The 23,460-nt window shown below is 34.1% G+C and overlaps 1 protein-coding gene across 2 annotated transcripts in view; it reads right to left on the bottom strand.

The window, feature by feature from the left end:
* The window catches only part of SLC12A2 (solute carrier family 12 member 2), a 106,544-nt gene that overhangs the window by 33,227 nt on the left and 49,857 nt on the right, over positions 1–23,460 (bottom strand). For both annotated transcript variants that reach the window (XM_012447974.2, XM_012447980.2), the window contains exons 8-16: positions 20,373–20,500; positions 20,188–20,272; positions 16,939–17,090; positions 11,136–11,243; positions 9,989–10,112; positions 8,804–8,905; positions 7,175–7,330; positions 5,800–5,899; positions 320–431 (exon numbers count right to left, since the gene is read on the bottom strand). In XM_012447974.2, the coding sequence (XP_012303397.2) occupies positions 320–431; positions 5,800–5,899; positions 7,175–7,330; positions 8,804–8,905; positions 9,989–10,112; positions 11,136–11,243; positions 16,939–17,090; positions 20,188–20,272; positions 20,373–20,500 (1,067 nt within the window). The remainder of the gene's footprint in view (positions 1–319; positions 432–5,799; positions 5,900–7,174; positions 7,331–8,803; positions 8,906–9,988; positions 10,113–11,135; positions 11,244–16,938; positions 17,091–20,187; positions 20,273–20,372; positions 20,501–23,460) is intronic.

Here is a 23,460-nt window from a genome sequence, read left to right as displayed (position 1 = left end):
TCCTAAGTGAACTAGCACAAGAACACAAAACAAAATACCACCTGTTTGCACTTATAAGTGGGAGCTAAACATTAAGTACATATGGATATAAAAAAGGGAACAACAGACACTGGGGCCTACTTGAGACTACTGGGCAGGAGGAGGGTGAGGATCGAAAAACTACCTATCAGGTACTATGCTGATTACCTGGGTGAAAAACAGTCTGTACACCGAACTCCTGTGACACACAATTTAGCTATATAACAAACCTGCACATGTACCCCTGAACCTAAAATAAAACTTTAAAAAATTTGAAAAAGAAAACAAAATTGATACTTACCATATGTACATGGCCACAGATCATTAAACCAACATTTTTTGTGAAATCATGAACAAGATGAAGTAAAGCTGGACGTGAGTTTGGAGCACCTGTCATAACAAGACATTGTGGCCTAATTTAAGGTAAAAGACAAACAAAATTAGATAAATTTGTGATTCTGGCAACAAGAACATGATTTTAAGTTGTTTCTCTAAGCAGCTTTCTGTATACAACTGTCTTTAAGATACAGGCCACAGAATTCTCAAATGATTTTTAACCAGGCTTTCTTGGTACATGAGAAATACAGAAACAAAATCTTGGAACAAACATCATGTCAAATGTCCCTCCAAAATAATAGGTAATATTATACATCAAGATTCTGGTAGGTATTACAGAAAGAAATTACCATGCTAGTTAAATATATATATATATATATGTAGGTCAGGTGCAGTGGCTCACGCCTCTAATTCCAGCACTTTAGGAGGCCAAGGCAGGCAGATCACAAAGTTAGGAGTTTGAGACCAGCCTAGCCAATATGGTGAAACCCTGTCTCTAAAAAAAAAGAAAAGAAAAAAAAAATACAACAATTTTTTTGAAGATAAGAAATATTCTATATTTCACAGTTTGTGAAACTTCCTGAGAGCACAGCTTTGCCTTCACATACGAAACAGGTCACTTTCCTTCTTGGCTTGATTACTTCATAATTACTTCTACTTCATGATATCAGTCCTCTTTAATCTAGCTTAACATTAATGACCATTGTCACATGAGTAAAATCATCTATGGTGAAAAAACGATTTCTATTCGAACTAAAATTTTTAATTCCAGTTAACAATGACAAAAGCTAAAATTGAATTCAATTGCCTTTACAAACATGAGACAGTGGCATATCTTTCATATATTTGAAACTCTTGATTTCCACTGACTAGAAGTGGAAATCAATGATGTTTAATGAAAAAAATAAGACAGGTCTCCATTTGATAGGTCCAAGTAGGTTGGCAAAAATTCTTTAAGACAAGGATTTATATAATCAAAATAAACTTCAACAGAAAGTGAATTGCAGACTACAATTTCTGACTTAAACATTAACTTTTAGACGAGTCCTTAAAATGAGCATAAAAACCTAAATAACGACTTTTCAAAAAATACCATGTTATTTAGAATTTTAGCAAACGAGCTGGAAAAGCAACTGTCTGGGAGAGTTGCTTTGAGGCAATCAACATGAAATCATGCCCCAGACTTTCTGAGCTTTAGCAAGTTGCATGAGTCCTTAGCCAGAGAGTACCTTTCCTAGCCTTCCTAGGAGCTAAATGTGGCCCAATGACTAACGTATAGCTCGTAAGATGTTCCTATTTCCAGGGCATGTCCTTTAAAAAAGGCAGCTGTGCTGCCTCCATACATCCTTCCCCCTTTCCAGAAAGCCAGCCTATAGATGCGGTAATGACTTTGACCACATGGACAAAAACAGCTAGAAATGGCAGACTGATAAGGAATGTGGGTCCTGAGTGACCAAAGTGCGGCAAATCTGCTTACCTGCCATGAACCATTTATCTACTTCTGGACTACCATGTGACACTAATGCCTTTCTTATTTGAGCCACTGTATTTTTCAGTCTTTCTGTTATAGTAGTTAAACCTATATCTTAACTAACAGAATCTGTTACTATGAGAAATTAACCTGTGTCCCCTACCTTTACTAAATAATAAACCACAAAGATATAAATTGGTACAGTGTTATCACGCCAAAAATGGTACAGTACAAAATCTATTAGGGATGACTTTGAGTAACAACAGCAGAGTCAATATCTGTCTTGCTTTTAACTTCTTTCTCAAAACTCTCCATGACATAAAGAGATTTTTTTAAAGGCACAAACCACAAAAATATCTAGAGTAAAATAGCATTGAAGTATCAAAAGCTAGAAAGGAACTGGAAGAAAAGTAAAGGATTTGAAAAATCAGGAAAAAGTGAAATCTGAAAAGTGCATGAAAAAGCTACGAAACTACCCGATTTTACATCTAAAAATCACCTAGGAGTTAGGAGCAGTAGGCATTCTGGAGGTGGCAGCAACAGTGTGTTAAAATAAAAGTTTACACAAGAAGTTACTAGATGGATCTAAATCATTTCCATAACTGTGATAGGCCACTGTTCCTATACCTCCCCAACCCTACTAAGCTGGGGCTTATTTGCTGGAAAGAGTCCCTGGTCTGGGAGTGACCAGCAACAGCTGGGGGCAGAAGTAAGCTACTTTTGACAGGAGAGTTTAAAGAACAAGTATATACTGAACTCTGAAACCTTCAAGCTCCTTCCCCACTTGGCTCCCAGAACTCTCTACCTACAAGCAGAAGATTAAAAGAATCTTTTTTGGAAAATCTAATCAGATCAAAAAGAAAGCTTTTAAGATATTTTACATTCCTCAAAGAACCAGCAAAGCCACATTAATCTACATTAAGGTCTTCCATTGACAAGGTCCACTCACCAATGCTGAACTTCCCTTGCCAAGTATTAAAGATACTTCATTTCAGACAAGGCAAAATCCAAAAACCCAAATTAAAAAAACAGGAAACAGTAAGAAACTACAAGGTGAAGAAAACAAAAATCTTTTGGCCAAGTTTGGTGAAGGTTAAATACAGTTAAGTAAGAAAAAAAAATATTCGTTTCAGGGAAAACAAGAAAGATATGTAGTAAAGAAAAAACAATAATTTACTATATGGCTCAGCTGCACAGCATGTTTAAAGTCATAAAAATATAAATACCAAACATGATCTCATCAAAATCATAATATAAAATGTATTGGGAGAATGGGGTATAAAGGTAAAAATGCATGGATATGATAGGCATATGTAGATGAAAGACATCAATAGATGATGATCAAAATTAAAAATAAAAAATTAACAGTCCCTGATTATCTGCAGCTTTGTTTTCCATTGTTTCAGAATACAGAACATTCCATAAATAAACAATTCATAAGTTTTAAATTATACATCATTCTGAGTAGTGTGGTGAAATTTCTCAACATCTGGCTCCATCCGGCCTGGTACATAAATTCTCCCTTTATCCAGCATCTTCGTGCTACAGACACTGCCTGCTCAATAGCTGTCCCGGTTATCAGGTCGACTGCTGCGTATCGCAGTGCCCGTGTTGAAGCAACTCTTATTTTACTTCACGGTAACCTCAAAGAACAAGGGTAGTGATGCTGGCAATTTGAATATGCCAAGAAAAACCGTAAAATGCTTCCTTTAAGTGAAAAGGTGAAAGGTCTTAAATTGGAAAGAAAAAAAAAAATCACATGCAGAGGTTACTAAAATCTACAGAAAGAAAATGAATCTTCTATCTGTGAAATTATAAGGAAGGAAAAAGAAATTCAGCTAGTTTCGCTGTTGCACTTCAAACTGTAAAAGTTACAGCTGTAATGTGTGATAAAGGCTTAGTTAAGATGAAAAAGACACTAACTTCACAGGTAGAAGACATGAGCAAAAACAACAAAAAGGTGTTCTGATCAAGTTCAGTACTCTCTGTAGTTCCAGTTATCTACTGAGGGTCTTGGAACATAACCCCTGTGGATAACAGGGGACTATTGTGCAGCAAGACAAACATGCTATTTATGAAGTAAATAAAGTGGTTACCTGTAGTTGCAAGAGAAAGAGGGATATGAGGAGCAAGCAACTACTGATTTTCATGATAAACCTTGGAGACTAGCTTTTCCTTTTTACACAATATTCACATATAATTCTGATAAAAATTAAAAAGCCAAATTGGGATACTTTATTTTTATTTATTTTATTTTTTAGACAGGGTCTCACTGTTGCATAGGCTAGCATGTAGTGATGCAATCATGGCTCACTATAACCTCGACTTCCTAGGATCAAGCGAATCTCCAGCCTCAGTCTCTTGACTACAGGCATGCACCACCATACTTGGCTATTTTTCACATTTTTGGTGAAGACAAGATCTCATTACATTGACTAGCCTGGTCTCAAACTGCTGGTCTCCAACTCCTGGGTTCAAGTGATCCTCCTGCCTCAGCCTCTCAAAATGATGGGATTTCAGGCATGAGCCACCACGCCCAATAATAATTTTTTTTTAATGTTGCCATTACTACAACGAGCCAAAGCAACAGGTTTTTTAAATTTACGACAAATAAACATAAAACTCTTAGTCATACTCTCAGTTCTAGGATCCAACTTTTTACGTAAATGAATAATTTCTATTTTCCGTCATCCTTGACATCACTATCCAAAATACACTGAAATGAAAAGTCTTCCCCCCAGGGCTCTCATTCCTCCTTCTCCATTTCTGTCTACCCTAAGGCTGAACATATGTGTATGGTCTCTGAGAACTTTTTATTCTAGCAAAAAGGAAGGAGAGAATTCGAAAGAGTAACAAAAAAATACACAATGACTTTTCTTGCTGGGAGAGAGATTTGGTAGAGCACTTCTCTTCTGACACTTACCTACTTTTCAGGGTTTCTTTAAAAACATTATTTTCCCTTTTGGTTTACGGACAAAAATGGAAAAGTTTGTGTTATCGTGCAGAAACCAATAAGGAGGGATTATTCATGACTAAAGTTTATACTGATGATTAATAAACTATTAGAAATATAATATATTCTTTTTTTGTTTTTTGAGATGGAGTCTCACTCTGTCACCCAGGCTGGAGTGCAGTGGCATGATCTTGGCTCACTGCAACCTCCACCACCTGAGTTCAAGCCATTCTACTGCCTCAGCCTCCCAAGTAGCTGAGACTACAGGCATGTGCCACCATGCTCGGCTAATTTTTGTATTTTTAGTAGAGACAGGGTTTCACCATGTTGGCCAGGCTGGTCTCGAACTCCTGACCTCAAGTAATGCCCCCACCTCAGCCTCCCAAAGTGCTGGAATTATAGGTGTAAGCCACCATACCAAGCCAAAAAGATAATACATTCTTTTTTTTTTTTTTGAGACAGAGTTTCGCTCGTTACCCAGGCTGGAGTGCAATGGCGCAATCTCAGCTCACCACAACCTCCGCCTCCTGGGTTCAGGCAATTCTCCTGCCTCAGCCTCCTGAGTAGCTGGGATTACAGGCACGCGCCACCATGCCCAGCTAATTTTTTGTATTTTTAGTAGAGACGGGGTTTCACCATGTTGACCAGGATAATATATTCTTAAAGTCATTTACTGAGGAAAATAGTAATAAATGCTCTTTATTATAATAAGGCATGTCAAAAAATCTGTATGAATCTCAAACTTACACAGTTGTGTAACTTTGATGGCCATGGAGAAAATAAAACTTTGACTTTATGATACCTATCATTTAAAAGTCTTCAAGTGAGAAACCTCCAAAACACTCATAACATTTTTTAAGGTAGATGTTAATTTTTCTCTTCGTAAAATTTTGTTCTTGAATAATTAAACTGCCCAAGTCCAAATAAAAATGTCAAATGTATATGAAAATGTCACTGAAAAATAAGAACTGACTGGCCAGCAAAGAGAAAATGCTTCCATGCTTCCTTCTTTATCACTTACCTGAAGTTTTTCACGTGGTCTTCCACTCCAGAAAGACGAATTGAATGCTGCAGTGCACTCAGGTAAGTCAGGGCTTGTGTAGAGGATCCCCAATTCACATCTGTGGGAAGATAATGTTCATGCAGCATTAACATCAGTAATAACAAACAATTAACAGCCAATCTGAAGCACAGTGAATTAAACATGCTTTCACATTTAAAAAGTCAATTGCTGAAATACACTATTATACTTTCAATAGTTCACATATACAGCAAGATATTAAGACTGGTAATCTGAACTGTAATTCATTTAAAGAAAAAGTATAATTTAGAAAAAACGGAGATGATAGGGCTGCAGACATGCTGTGCATACAACTCTAGAGATTTTCACAAATAAAGTAAATACATTAAAATTATTGTTTGTATAGCCAAAGGTCTAAAGGAAAATGAGCAAATTTCTAATTGTTAAGAAATATTTATAGTACTTAAGTATTTGGATTATTTGAACAGGAAAATTTTATTTCTTATTGCAAAAACAACTTGGACATCAAATGATTTGAGACTTTTTTTATAGACTTAATAGGTATGTTAGAGAAATAATTGCTTCTAAAATGGTTTATTTCTGGAGCTACCACTTTAATCTAAAAGCTCATCAATTCATATCTGGATTACAAAATGTGTCTTCACTGTTTAAAACTAGTATATTCAAAGTAATCTTGTAATCTCTTCCTAATCTATTCTATTGAGCCCAAATGAAGCCTTTCTCATCAGGTTTCTCTTGTGTCACAGGTTACAATGCTAAATACTGGGACCAATCCTAACATACTCTAGCATCATCATCTTACATGGAGATACACCTAGCTGTTATCAATATGACATACTAGAAATCATTAATCATTTCTCAGTAAAACAAGTTTGTCCAATTTCCCCCACTACACAGTAACCTAGTGGGAAAGATACTATGTCTTCTAGTATTTTGTTAACTCCATGGTACTCACTATAGTTCTAAGACCACAGTAGGTTATATGTATAAATAGCCTAGCTTACTAGGCTATACAACTAATATACTGCAACTGAATCCTTTCAAAAATAATTTTTAAATATACTGAGTGCAGCAAAATATTAATTATATAAATTTATTTTTCTACAAATAGGATCAATTTAACTTATGAGTAAGAATGGAAAGGATAAGAATAAAAAAATCTCAGTAATTTTTTCATTACAACTACATGTATTTGAAGAAAATTATATAATACTTTAAGACTTTGGAAATAAAGTATCTTAGGTTTTATACAAAGTAGCTTTCAAATATACAAAAGATGATGCTTAAGATGAAAAAATAACAAAAAACTTCTAGATGTTTCCAGCCTGGGATACAAACAAAAAAGGCTACTGACCTGGTTTTTTGTAGGTAACATAAATATACAGCCCAAGGACTATCACATATGTTAGCAATGCAGCCCACCAGTTAATGACAAACATTACTATGCAACAAAGAATTGCTCCAATAAGTGATATCCACATGTTGTAGTATTTGAATGCAGGACGCCATCCTAACAATAACAAACAAATAAATAAAAGTCACTCAAATATCTCATCTGCTTTACACAATGGTACATATGTATTCAAAAAATAACAGTCTTTATGGCTGCCACACTGAGAGAACTTTAAGCATTAATTAAAAGTCTAGTATTGAATAGCAAAGTCAAAGACTTTTATTGATCACAATTGAATTTGACAATTCTTGATGGCTATGAAAAGGTAACACCTATTTCCACATTACTGTATCTTACTAGTTCTGTATTCAATAAACTCTTTATAAAAAAAATGTAAATCATCCTACCTTAGGTGAATACTAAAATTAGTTTTAAAAAGAAAGGAGTAAGGGCTGGACACGGTGGCTCACGCCTGTAATCCCAGCACTTTGGGAGGCTGAGGTGGGTGGATCACAAAGTCAAGAGATGGAGACCATCCTGGCCAACATGGTGAAATCCCGTCTCTACTAAAAATACAAAACTTAGCTGGGCATGGTGGTGTAGTCCCAGCTACTTGGGAGGCAGAGGCAGGTGAATTGCCTGAACCTGAGAGGTGGAGGCTGCAGCGAGCCGAGATTTCGCCACTACACTCCAGCCTGGCAACAGAGCGAGACTCCGTCTCAAAAAAAAAAAAAAAGGTTTCAAATTGAATCCTTAGTAGTATGGCTTTATTTTCTGGTTCTAGGATGATTCATATGTATGATCTAATGAATATATAAAACATTTCAAACAAAATGTTCATAAAAATCATTAAAAATAATCAACTTGCTAGAAAAACTAAAAGCTGACTACAGAAACATGTACCTTCCCATTTAGTGAAGTATTCATGAAGCAAGCCCACTTTAGAAAACGTTAAAGACCATGTTTTTAAATTTTCATTGGTAGATAGTTCCAAAGCCAAAATTATTTTTAAAAATCATTTCAATAAAATTTATATATTTAAAGTAAAAACCTCATGCTAGAATATTTGTGTCCAAAGTTCTCACACTTTATCTTCCCTGTTCTCAGACTTTCAAATCTTTAGAAGGAACAATGCTTTTGTTCCTTCAGTTCCTTTCCTGATTTGCAACGGTAATAACAGCTTACAAGAAAAGTCTCATAAATTTTCAGTTGATAGAGACCCCTTATGTCAGAATTTTACAGAACTCACTGTGTTAAAACCATTTTCATACAGGTAAACCATATCATAAAGTTCCTAGAACTAAAATAGACATCAGCTAAAGAATGAAAAAACAGTTTTAAAAATTAGTAACATTTTTTCAGTGTTATCAGAATTAGAGATTTACTGTCAAACACTTTGAAGAAACAATATTATCAGTAAACTTATTGATAAAGAGATCTTTGAAGACCTAATTTGAATTAACTATAAAGGCAGACTTAGCATTAATGAACTAATCCCACAGATACCATCTTTTAAAATGTGGTAAAAGTTTTATTTTTTCTTTGAAATCAAAAGTATTTACAAACTTTTTTAAAAAAATGTAAAATTACCTGGAGATTTTGCAAGTGATGCATGGAATACTGAAAAATTGATCAATGCATATGATGCAAGGAAGAAGTTTGAGATAATTGGAGCAATAACATTCAGCTCAGCTGCAAAAGAAACACATGTGGAAAGATTTATTGATGTATTAGACATTTACCTTTCTAAAATTACAAAGTATTTCAAATCTTTAGATAACAACATAACACCCCTACAACTACCATCCAGATTTCATAAACATTTACATTTTGCCATATATGCCTCATACACTTCACTTTTCAGAAATCCAGTCCTATGCAAACCATTGAAATCTCCTTTATACTTTATCTCACACTTCTCCAAACTTGGTATACTCTGTCCAGTCATATTAGTTTTATGACACATGTATAGTCTATATGCATCATATAGTACTGTTCTGGGTATTTTAAGTTATATAAATAGTATAGCATATGTATAATTTTGCAATCTGATCTTTTACATCTACTTTTGAAATTTGTCCATATTATATATGAAAACCAAGTTTATTCCTTTTTTTACAGCTCCGTATTATTCTTCTATTGATCTAGGTTGCTTTAATTTTTCACTATAATGAATGATACTAGAAACATTATTGTATATTGCTAGAAGGAAAACTGCTGGATCATAGGAAAGTTTACAAGATATTGCCCACTCGTTCTCCAAAAGTGGCTACACCAAATACACATCTAATGGCATCACATGAAAGTTAGTTTCCATATAGTCCCACAACACTTGGTGGCACATCAGCCTTTTAATGTCAACTAGTCTCAGGGGTTAGACAAAATTCTTTAAAAAGTAAAAAGTCTAACGTCTTCTTTAGCAGTGGAAGACCCATCAGAGCTCACTTGTGATCAGAAGCAAAAGAGCCAAAAAAATAGATCATCAAAGGCATTGATGTCACAAGGGACACTAGAATCCTCTTCCTTATGCCATTATCATATTTGTTTTAGGAAAAAGAACATAGGAGTTCCCTTTAGCTCTAATGAGGACTTAGTAATGGCAATAATTTCAGCAAATATGTACTGAATGCTATTAGTTACAGTACTTTATAAACTTTCTTTGATTACAAATAGACAGTATAACAAGATAACACTGTTACTAATTTAATAATTCAATGTCAAGAATAATATATATCCACCAAAAATCTACAATAACACACCATTTATATAACTAACCGATTAAGATGAATCCAAGTGCAATTAAGAATGTTAGGATGTAGCCACGAAGAGGTTCATTATTTTTCCCATAACCTTTAGCAAACATCTGGAAAGCTGGGTAGATGTTGTCCTTACATAGAGCCTAATGAAAGAAAACATTAAAATAAAATATATTAAAATTAGACACAGATTTGCTGACAGTTCTAATAGGTTAATCAGGAATGAGACTCAAGTTTCTAATTCTCGTCGTCTTTTTTATCCTGTTCCACATACTGCTTCACCTACAAAATGTAAAGGAAATTCAAACATTTCAAACACCAGAAGGATACTGGTAGAAAATTCTATCTGCCTTACCCCATCCCCATGTTGAAATTAAATTTCATGAAGAAGAAATCAGAGAAGCAGGCATACGAGTAGAAACAAAGTTGGAAGCTTGATAAATATGATATAGTTGTGACCTATTTTAAGAAAAACAAGCCCAAATCTTAAAGCTGATAAAAATCCTTATTATAAAACTTAACTATCTTTCTTAAAACATAACTGAACACTGCCTTAAATAATATTCTCTACCTTGTAGTACTTACCGGCTATAAATACTACATTAAGAACAAGACTGCAGAATCAACATTCATTTATTTGATTTAGCAATAAAACGTACTTCCCATCAGTATTCAGCTGTTTAATGTTCACTAAAAGGAGATAATGTGTATCCTATTCATCTTTATACCCTTAAGTAATGAACACAATGTGTAGCACATGTTAGATATTTAAATATTTGTAAAGTAAAATATTTAAGTTGACATCATACTGACTGGAACGAAGATGTTTTACTACTTCTGATTTGCAGTCTTAGATTGCACTCCTATATCTTAGTAAGACGCCTTGAAAATGTATGCTAAATATGTCAAAAAAAGCAAAAATCCATCAGCACTTTTAAAAAGACAACTCAAAGACTATACCTTGACAGCAGGCAAATGCAGAAATGTTTATATAAATAAACATATTTACAATCATTCATACAAATACAATTAAATATGTATGTCTCAATGTGTGTGCATATATATAGTTGACAGAAGCAAATAATTTGAAAATAGCAACAATTCTAAATTGAGAAGTATTACTTTAACCCTCCCTTTAATAAAGCTTATAATATAAAAACACTTACCTGAAATATTTTGGGAGCACTCACAAGGGATGCTAATGCTGAAGAAAGAGTGGCTGAAAAGATACCTGCAGAAATTAGTGGTGCAAATCCTGACACCATGCTCATTACCTTAAATAAAAGTGACAAAAATGGAAAAATAAATCTCACAAACAATTCAGAAAAGAACACAATATTCTGTGGTCACATCTTGAAGGAGGTTAACACTCGGGATAATTTTATAATAATCAGTAACAACAACAATGGTATATGCATTACAAATATCTGAAACAGATTTACCACTAGCCCTTATCTTAAGAAAACCTTTTCATTTGTAAAATGTCAAACATACACAATGACAGACAGAAGAGTTTAATGAACTGCTAACATCCATCACCTAGTTTCAACAATGATCAACTTAGGGCCATTCCCCACAATATTTTGAAACAAGTCCCAGATATCCTTTAACACATAAATATTTCAGTATGTATCTCTAACAGGTAAGGACTTTTGAAAACTAACTATAATGCCACTGTTATAGCCTAAAAACTTAATAGTTGCTTACTAATACCACAAAAAAGCAAGTCAGCACTCAAATTCCCTAAATTATCCTTTCTTATCTTTTAAAAATAGTCTGTTCAAATCAGGATCCAAAAAAAAAAAAAAAAAGGTTACAGGTTACACATTATATTTGGTGTGTCTCTTCAGTCTTTTTCAATTAACAGGTTCACATTTTCCTTTTATTATTTTTAGATTATTTCTCCCATGAAGAGATCTCACACTGGATTTTTCCGATTTCATCATGATTGTGTTGCTTAACCTCTTTTCATTTCTATAATTTTAGTAAACTGGCAGTTCTATCTAGACAGTTAATCAAAATGAGGTACAAGTTCTGCAAGCGTATTGCGTAAGTGGCTTCATGCACTTCTATTAGGAAGGCTGTTTCTTATGCTGTTAAGATAGTATCGTGGTTATGTTTTTTTTTTAAGCCTTTATCTTTTAGAGCTAAATACAGAAATATTTCCAGCTAAAAGGATATGATACAAAGTCTAGAGTTTCACTCTAAATGATCTAGGATGGGAGGAGTTACACATGAAACAAAATTAACCATGCACTGATAACAGATAAAGCTGGGGAATGTAGATATTAGGTATATTTTTTTGCTTTCTCTGTATACATGTTCCAATATTTCCCTCTTAAAAGACTTTAAACAACAACAACAACAACAACAAAGGATTGATCACTAAGATCATGAATCAGGTAAATCCAAATTGAGGGGCATAATTCAAAATAACCTGATTCAAATGTTGAAAATGTCAATGTCATGAAGATAAATGTGGGCTAGAAACCCCTAGATTAAATGATTTTAAAATGACATAACTAAATGCCATGTGTGATCCTGGATGAATCTTGGACTGAGAAATAAAAGCTATAAAGGACATTACTGGGACAAGTGGAGAAATATGAATATAGGATATATATTTAAATAACAGTAATTCATCAATATTTCATTTCTGGAGAAATATGAATATAGGATATATATTTAAATAACAGTAATTCATCAATATTTCATTTCTTAAGTGGGATAACCATATTGTGCTTACAAAATGTGTTAAATACTTCAAAACGATTGTCATGCCATGATGTCTATAACTTATTTGAGGAGAAAAAGACTACATATATACACATACAAAGAAATAGGGTAAAATATAAACTAGTAAATATAACTGAAAGGTAAGTACACAGGTAATTCACTGTGTGCTTCTGAGTCAATGAAACTTGTCAAAACACAAAATTAAAGTGGAATTGTTTGATGGATTCAACGACTGTCAACCTGAACAGCTGTGAATGGTATTATTAATTTCCCAGCAGTGAATGGTGATCATCACACCCAGATTCTTTGCTTCGTTGGTGAAGATTTTACCTTTCATTTATATTGATTAAGAACATGTCAACTGAGACCAAAAGGATAAGGAAATCAGGTTTTAAGCTATTTCTATCACACACTTGGCTGTAATATTTAATTGTTTAAACCAAATGGAAAACTAGCAATGGGCACAATCCCTGTTCACAATGCATAAGCCTGATTTCATGTATACATAAACCACCCCATTGACTAAACACCTTTCCCTAGATCTTCCATTAGATTTAAGGTTAAATATGAAGAATACATCTTCATATTTTTGTTCACTTTTCATCTTCATATTTAAACATTAATATGAAAAGTCTTTTCATCTTCATATTTAAAAGTGTTTTAAAAACATTAGCATAGACTTCTGAGAAGAATGGGGAGAAAATCTGAAAAGATTATTTGCTACTCAGCCCTTTAATAATAATTTAGTAGTGACATATATGCTGTGCATTTTTCATAATCACTATTTTTCATGGTAATTAATGCTGGATTATTTAGTACTGACAACCTTATTGTTAGGGAAGGAGACTGTAAAGGACAGATAAGGTAAGTCAAAATCAAAATGAATAAGCCCAATTTCTGCTATACAGCCTTATTAGATCGTACAAAATTCTACCTCTGTCTGTAATGATCTCAAAGCTAAATTAATACAAAGACAGAAAGAGATAAGTGGACAAAAGTGGAGAACAGAGTATATGATACATTTTACATTGTGGGAGTAAGGCAAAACTGACACCATCAGCATTACTGTAAGCTTTCCTCTTCCATGTTGAGGAAACAATACATTTTCCCTTCTTCTATCAATTATAAAATGAAGTAAATAATAATCCATGCTTTTCATCTGGAAATACTATGCTTTGGGACCTGCAGTAACAGGTTTCCTGTTTTCTATTAAATAGTTGAACAGTTACCCAATAACCTCTGAACTTCTCAATATTTAATGGTAAAATATGAGCAGCTAGGATAATGATATTGGAATATAAATAATATTAGTGTCAACAATATTTAGTGGAAACAAAGATGAAAAAAAGATGTTTTTGTCTTTAAAGGGGGAAAAAGGACAAAAGTCTAATAAAAGCTAAAAGACAGCAAGTAAACAAAATGAATGGTAAAAGTCTATGTGGGGGTGTGTATTGAAGATGATTTAGGATTCAAGAAATCTTCATGGAACTGAGTTGTCTTGAAGTCAGGCAGATTTGGACACGGAAAAATAAACCACAGTTGCATTCCAAGCAGAGTGAAGCACTGACTATAAAAAAGAGTAGGGTATGCATGTGTGCGTGTACACACATATTCAGTGCCTGGAGTCTAGTTGGAGTAGAAGGCAGTAGGGCTCAGGATGAGGTATGAAGGGCTCTGACTGATAGACTCAAGCTCATATTTTGTTTATTAGGCAACAGTGAGTCAAAGGTTTCAGACCACATTAAAATGTAGAAATAGAGCAAGCAATTAAGACTATATACACAATGTAAAATTTAAGAGCAACAAGATGACCCAAATCACTTTAATCCCTGAAGTCTGTATGGCTTGTATAGATCTTATGATGGAGACTCCAACTTACACACTCCTCAGTTATGTCCTATCCACCATTCTTTATACTCCAAATGCCAAGGTATTTATATTTCAGAAGATCTTCCCTCATGTTATATCACTTTACAAAGTATTTTTGAAAAAAATTACTTAAATTAGAAAAGAAGCTTTACTTATTCCAAATTCCTCTTTGCTTGAATGAGTCCCTAACTAGACTTGATTAAGACAACAAACTTTTCTATCTTAAGGTCACACAGAAATCTGACTGGCATTTTCAGTCACTGGGCAAAGACCAACGTTTGTGCCTTCTACACACAATATCAATGTCAGAATTGGCCTGAATCATTAGCTGGACATGAATACTTTCTTTCATTTCTACAATTTTGCCTAGTCTTATGACTAGAAAACACAAACTTCTATTACATAATTGGGTTCAATATTTGTAACCACCGAAAGTGCAGTCAATTGCTTATAACTATACAATAGAAAATAAAAACAATGCCTTTACAAATTTTAATTAAAAATTGTATTGCAAAATTTATAGATTTTATATAAAACACATATAGAATTTAAAATACATTAAAATCCAAATTATTCTGTTCACAAAATACTGAAAAAAATTACAAAGCAAAAATTTTATCTTTCTTTTGAAATCAGCAGAACCATGTACTCTATAAATTTACTATAGAATATTTTGATTTAATCTCCTGAATCTGTACCTTTGTGTTCTTTCTACCATCCTAGGACTTAGCAAACAACTTAAAATTATCCTCTAAATTAATTTTAGTAATTTATTTTCCCCTTGTATAATCTTTTCTCAGTTTCTAAAAACCCGTAAATCTGACAGATTAAAAGTTCATTTCATTTTTAGCACCTTAAAGAAGTAACAGTTAACAGCAGAACTGACAGCCTCAAAATTGAGAAGTACAATTATTAACCTGTCCAGTTTGTATGTTTTAGAAATGGACTAGCTTTCAAGTATCCATTCAGAATTAAATTTTGTTGTTAAATGTTAAATGGTGATTTCATGCTGCATGACTTTATATGAGCCGTATCTAATTAAATAACACTACTATTGATATTGATCAATACTTTTTAAAAGGCCATTTATATATAAAGCAATTATGAAGACAACACTAAGTAGAAAACTGAACTCATTTCAATTGGTATGGATTTAAATTGCACAAAATAAAAATACTTAGTCATAAATCTAACAAAATACATACAGGACAAGTATGCTGAAAACTATAAAATGCTGACTGAAAAAAAAATCAAAGAAAATACAAATAAATGGAGAGGCGATCTTTATAAATTGAATACTCAACATAGTCAATTCTCTCCAAATTGATATACCAATTTAACGTAATCCTGTCAAAATCTCAACAAGACTTTTTAAAAATAAATGTAAAGTACTTGGGTGATAGGTGCACCAAAATCTCAGACTTCACCACAACACAAACCACTTGTACCCCAAAAATTATTGAAGTGAAAAAAAATATTAAAAAGTAAATAAATTAAAACACACACAAAATTAAATAAGGTTATTTTAAATTTTTATATGGAAAGACCAAGAAACTAAAATAGCTAAAACAATGTTTTTAAAAGTTAAAATGTGAGGAATAAACCTACCTGACCTCAAAATTTATCATTTAACTACACTAATTAAGAATGTGTGGTACTGGCTGAAGGACGGACACAAAGATCAACAGAACAGAATCAAGAATCCAAAAACAGACCCATACAAACACGACCACGTGCAAATGCTTCCATGCTTTCTAGAGCAGTATACTTATATACTACATATATATAAACACACACACACTAAGGTAGATATGTTATATTCTGTTATATAAAAGCATTACCTCCCAGGAGCTCTTTGCTCTTGAACAGCCTCAGATTTTTATCCATTCATAATTTTCTGTTTGCCCAATTAGATATCTACAGTCTTAAGGGATATAAAGAACAACTGGTCAGGCACAGTAGCTCATGCCTACAATCCCAGCACTTTGGGAGGCTGAGATGGGTTGGATCAATCGAGGTCAGGAGTTTGAGACCAGCCTAGCCAAAATGGTGAAACCCATCCTTATTAAAAATACAAAAATTAGCTAGGCATGGTGACGGGCACCTGCAGTCTCAGCTACTCGAAAGGCTGAGGCAGGAGAATCGTTTGAATCTGGAGGCAGAGGTTGCAGTGAGCCAAGATAGCACCACTGCACTACAGCCTGGGCAACAGAGTGAGACTGTCTCTCAAGAAAAAATTTTTCAATAAAAGTAACAACTGTCCTCCCTTCTATGTTACAGCTATATTCTGAATGGTCAGATTTGATAATCGCCTCATCCCTAGATAAGTACAGAATGTCAGTATATTACAAATTCAATGCTTACCTGGAAGTTGTTCATTAGGCCATAGGAACAAGGATTGCTTTCACAAGATGAAAAATCAAAGTTTAATTTGCAGGCTGCAGAAGTACAGTTTGTTAGCTCTGTTACAATAGTGTCATTAACGTTTCCAGTGGCATCTCGAACAACACAAGAACCTAAAGCACAAGTGACAAGAATAATATAGTTAATATCTATATCCATTTCAAAATTTTACAAATATATATATTTATGAAGAAACCAAAGCACTGACTACATATGTACTTACTTATAGTAGCATACATTGCATTTACAGTTAAGACTTAACCTTAAACAGAATTTGTAAAGCATCATGGTCTCCAATATCTAGTGAAACTGAACCTTTTATAAAGACTAGTATTTACACATAAATACTTAAAAATCATGTAAACAGAATTGTGGAAAATGGTATATTAACAAACTATTTCCTGGCCTATTTGGTTAAGATACCCTTAAGTAAATATGAAAGCACTGTACTGAAAGAGTTCCAAATGGCAGTGATGTTTTCCTATGCTCCAAATGTTTTATACTTCAACGTAACTAAAATCAGACTTCAGGTAATATTACTCTTCTGTGAGGGAAAACAATTTGAATATTAATGAATTATAATTAAATCTTTGCCTTAAATATGATTATTGTGAAAAGAAGATGGTATCTGAGATTTGCTTAAAAATAACTCATAGAGCAGAGTGACTGGGTACAGAGGAAACAAGATTAACCATGTACTAATATTTTTGCTAACATTTTTGAAGCTGAGTAATAATTATTGAGCTAATTTGAAAATGCTCCCTACTTTTCCATAAAATTGAATACTTCCATAATAAAATATTTTTAAAGTGGCCTTGAAAAAAGCACTTCATTATTCAGAATAACGTGTAATGTATAACTAACAGTAATCACCGTTCTTTACACTTTTATAGATTTTTACTTTCTGTAGCACTTTTACAATATTACTTCATCATATATTGAGGTAAAAATTACATGTGTAACAGCAAAAATTGAATAAACAGAAATAAGGATGAAAAGGGAGGATATTCTAACGACTAGACAGACTATGTAGTTCTTTATTTTTCAATTTTTTTTTTTTTTTTTTTTTTTTTTTGAGACGGAGTTTCGCTCTTGTTACCCAGGCTGGAGTGCAATGGCGCGATCTCGGCTCACCGCAACCTCCGCTTCCTGGGTTCAGGCAATTCTCCTGCCTCAGCCTCCTGAGTAGCTGGGATTACAGGCACGCGCCACCATGCCCAGCTAATTTTTTGTATTTTTAGTAGAGACGGGGTTTCACCATGTTGACCAGGACGGTCTCGATCTCTTGACCTCGTGATCCACCCGCCTCGGCCTCCCTATTTTTCAATTTTTTCATCTACCTTTCAGAGCAGTCCTTGCAAAACCATGTTTCCATAAAGGTACCTCTGAAACAACTGGGGAATGAGGGGAGAATACAGCCTTGCAAATCCCACCAACCCTAAAATAGCTATACTTTCATGTGCTTTGTATTCTGATAGTCTATACCTGCAATATTTTGGGGAAAAAAAGTTCCATTGCTTTGAGCTAAACAACCACTGGTGTAGAGGCTGCCTTTACTGGCGTAGCTACTGAACATCAGTGTCAAGGGGTTATTCCTATTGCTTCAAGGGCTAATGTAAACAGAATGAAATGAGTATGAGACCCAGCAGTGTTAGAAGGTAAAATAAAAATAGAAAATGTTTATTTGCTGTAGAAAACTATTTTAAAGTTTAAACATAACTATGTTACTTTAAGACTAAATTTTCTTCAGTTAATAATGTATAGAACATGCTAGAAACTTTTAGGGGAACCCATATGTTTTGCTAAGAAGATATATTTATCTGTTTTTTCAAAATAAATTTCAGAGATTTGTGTATGGATAGCAAGGATAATGAAATCCAAATTCCTTTCTAAATGACAATTCAGGCTGAGACTAGTGTCTCACATCTGTAACCCCAGCACTTTGGGAGGCTGAGGCAGGTGGATCACCTAAGGTCAGGAATTTGAGACCAGCCTAGCCAACACGATGAAACCCCCATCTCTACTAAAAATACAAAAATTAGCTGGGCATGGTGGTGGGCGCCTGTAATCCCAGTTACTTGGGAGGCTGAGGCATAAGAATTGCTTGAACCCAGGAGGCAGAGCTTGCAGTGAGCCCAGATAGAGCCACTGCACTGCAGCCTGGGCAATGTGAGACTCCATCTCCAAAAAAAAAAAAAAAAAAGGCCAATTCAGCCCACCATGATATTGTCATGTAGTGAAATTCCAAAATTACATTTAAGCAAATAGCAGCAGAGTTTATAAATACAGTTTTCTCATTACTTCAACAAATCGATGAATATATAGCAAAAGTAAAATTCTCTTATCAAATCCAATAGAAACTTCATATTGTCATACTGTGTAGTCTATGGACTTGGAGTTTATGATCCTTTAAATTAGTATTAAATTAGATTTACTTTGGCATTATGCTTAAGAAATTTGACTGTAAAACTTGACAAATGCAAACTGTATGTAAACTAATAGTAGTTAATAGTAAATAGCATTAAAGCCTTTATTTAAAACAAGTAAACAAAAACCTTCTTTGCCATGAAAACAATTCTCTAAAACAAATGACACTATCTTTGGTAGTGAAATCTCTAAGTTTCTATTCTCTCATCTGTAAGACAAGGATCAGAGACTGGTTGACCACCTAAGTCCTTTCAAGTTCTAAAACACCATGATTCCATGAAGCAATAACATGATTTTAAAACCCTTTTCATTCAATTTATTAAGAATTTAGTAAAACTTTTCCTAAGTAAAACTTAGTATGTCCTATTCTTCAAAACCAGTGTTTTTATAATAAAAAATTAGCAAGCATTGCTTAAGAGCCTTGAAGTAATCTTCATATATTGTATAAAAATATAAATTACCATTATAAAAAAATTCAGAAATTTGTAAAATTCATTTGCTTCTACATATGAATTGTTTTTGATAAATATATATCAGTGAAGTGAGTTTATAAATGCAATTTCACATGATTTTCTAATTTACCATAATTAATAAAAATCCTGGAGATACCATAAAGCATTTATTTGGTGGTTTAGATGTCTACAGAAGTCACTACTAGTTTTCTAAAAACTGCTTTTGAATTATAAGCAACTCCATGTCTTTTATTGAAACATTTCTGAATTTAAAAGTTAGCATGTACATCATGTAATTTCTGCAACACATAAAAAATGTAAAACCATTTACCTACAGACACTGCAATTCCTACGTAAACCAATGTAGTAATTAAAATGGCTAGGAGTGTTCCTTTGGGTATGGCTGACTGAGGATCCTAGAAGACAAGAAGATTTTTTTAAAGTCTATCTGTAAAAATAAATATACAAATTCTACTTTTAAAATATATAATTGATATGGCACTTTATAATACTTACTGCAAGATCACCTGAGATATTTGCTCCAGCCAGAATACCAGTAGCAGCAGGAAAAAAGATGGCGAATACAGAAAAGAAAGTCTCTTCCTCTCGAAAATCTGGCCCAAAGTTCTCATTAAATATTTCAGCTGTAGAGAACAAAACATTTTTGACAATTAATGGATAGTAGATTAGACCATAATAATTGTAGTCAAGAGTAATAGATATATATAACCCCTAACTGTTCTTCAGTCGAAGTAACTAGTAAATTTTTACATATTTCCTAGTTCTAGTATTTGATCTTGTATGAGAAAATGATTTACAATCAAAATGATCATCTGATCTGATTCATGTCCCATTTTTTGTACACCTCACTAATTATGTTTCAAGAGTTCTCTGATTTAATTGCTATGACTAGCCCAATGCAAATCATGATGTGGATAATCCCCTCAATTTCTGACGTCAAAGAAATAAGAAGGGAGGCAGATAAACAAAAGGGGCATCATGGCATGGTGCTAATGCCTGTAATTCAGCACTTTGGGAGGCCGAGGCAGGCAGATTTCTTGAACCCAGAAGTTCGAGACCAGCCTGGGCAACAAAGGAAGACCTTGTCTCTACAAAAAATTACAAAATTAGTCAGTAGTTGTGGCACACGCCCGTGGTCCCAGCTACTTGGGAAGCTGGGTTGGGAGGATCATTTGAGCATGGACAGTGAACACTTCAGTGAGCCATGATCAATGCCACTGCACTCTAGCCTGAGTGACAGTGAGATCCCATCTCAAGAAAGAAAAAAGGAAAAGCAAAGGAACATCATACTAATATAGAACCAATTTTTTGATAGTTTCCAACTTATATTACTATCTGTATAGATTTTGGTCCACAGCTTTCTCTATTATCTAGTGACCTATTTGATTTCTGAGGCTGTCAGATAATTAGCTAAGGCACTCTAAGTAAAGTTCCTTTCTATTTCAACAACAATAAAAGCTTCAACTAGATCTACTGTTTTCATCTCTGACACTAAGATAACCAATTAACTGTAATGTATCCATCTATCCATTCAATACTTGAGTATCTACATGTGTCAGGTCCTGCACTAGAGCTTTCTAGCATCTCAAAGTAACCAGAGATGCAATATGAACAAGTTAGACATTGTTCCTGCCTTCATGGAATATAAGAGTCTCAATAGCGGCCGGGCGTGGTGGCTCACACCTGTAATCCCAGCACTTTGGGAGGCCGAGGCGGGTGGATCATGAGGTCAAGAGATCGAGACCATCCTGGTCAACATGGTGAAACCCTGTCTCCACTAAAAATACAAAAAATTAGCTGGGCATGGTGGTGTGTGCCTGTAATCCCAGCTACTCGGGAGGCTGAAGCAGGAGAATTGCCTGAACCCAGGAGGCAGAGGTTGCGGTGAGCCGAGATCGCGCCATTGCACTCCAGCCTGGGTGACAAGAGCGAAACTCCGTCTCAAAAAAAAAAAAAAAAGAGTCTCAATAGCAAATGACAAAAAAAGAAACAGGTAATTATAAACAGTAGTAAGTGTTCTGATGAAAACAGGGAGTTGTGATAAGAAATATGAGAGAGAATCTAATTCAAAGTGGTTACAGAAGGCTAAGCAAATATACGGAAGGAGACAATACTTAAGCTGAAAGTTTGCTGAGCAAGAAATCAGGCATGTGATCATCAGGGATAAAGAGTACACCAGAAAAGAGAAATAACATGTATGAAGACCCTAAAGTAGACAAAGGTTTAGCTCTTTTGAGGAAATAAAAGAAGATAAAATTCTTAAGGAGAGAATTAAATGAGATTGGAGTGACCACTGAGGGACAGAGTATGAATATTTCATAAAAGTTTAAGTTTTATCCTAAATAAAATGGAAAACCAAATAAGGTCAGAAACACACAAATGACATACACTATTAATGTTGTGTGGACAATCAACTGAAAGATTCAACATCTGAAACAGGGAGGCCAATTAGGAAGGCTGCTGCAGAGGCTTAATCTAGAGATGGGAGAATAAATGCACAGATTAGGAAAGAATTAGAAATTAAGAGGAGCGGGTAGAACAGGAAACACTAAGATCCTGGTTTCAGCTACTTACTTAGATGGAAAAGCCTAAGAAGAAATAAGTAGGACAGACTTCAAATAATCAGTTGGATACACATTACGTTTGGACTTTAAAGGAGAGATTCCGGAATAGAAACATGTCAGTCCCTTAACAGCATTCTGAGCCATCAGAATACACACCACCCATGAGAGAGTATATAGTTAGAAGGTCAGCACTATAATAGTTGTATATTCTGCATTTAAAGGGGGGTAACCAGAGTAACAGACATAGTGACCAGTGAGTTAGGCAGCTAGGGTATCTGACATCGAATAAAATAGACATGTTTCAAGAAGGAGAAGGAATGACTAAGAGACATGAAGGAGAGGACGAAAAACTCATAGTGGATCCAGTACCATCTGACTAATTTTAACCAACAAAAGCCAGATGTGAGAGAGGTTAAGGATGAAGTCACTTGGTAGAAGTTTGACAGGCCTATGAACAGTCTCACAGTATTCTTCCACAGATTACTTATTAACTGCAAAGAAAAAAACAGCAACCTCACAATAGAGAAACTGTGCAGGTATAACCTCGATTAAGTAATCAAAACTAACACCACTGAGTAATGGAAAAAACTGTATCATGCATCCTCCAAATGTGATGCACTACGGAGGAAACATGATTCACTTATGTTCTTGACAAAAAGGAATAACCTGAATCTATAAAAACAAATCAGACAAGTGGAGAGACCTCCTAAAAAGCAAATGGCTTGTACTCTTGAAAAATACAATGTTATCAAGAAACTAGTATTTCTAGTTGCTTTCACAATCTTAGGCACTTTTAAACTGCTGTACTTAAATACGCTATAGAATGAAAGCCACGTTAGAATGAAAGTTAGAAATTCAATTACAAATTCCAAAAACAAGTAGAGAAAAAAAGCTCCTTTTCTTAGCAGCACTGATTTCTCTATATTCTATCACCTTTTGTTGCTAATAATGAAAAAGATGTAAATAAAAGTAATTTTTAGTCCAATTGTACAGCATACATAAAGGGGACAAAACTAAAT

The sequence above is a fragment of the Aotus nancymaae genome, unplaced genomic scaffold, assembly GCF_030222135.1.
Source record: "Aotus nancymaae isolate 86718 unplaced genomic scaffold, 86718_ANA_hifiasm-v0.15.2.pri h1tg000064l_1, whole genome shotgun sequence".
In the NCBI taxonomy this organism is placed as follows: domain Eukaryota; kingdom Metazoa; phylum Chordata; class Mammalia; order Primates; family Aotidae; genus Aotus; species Aotus nancymaae.
Note: the sequence above shows the minus strand (reverse complement) of the source record. Positions and strands in the feature narration are given on the sequence as shown.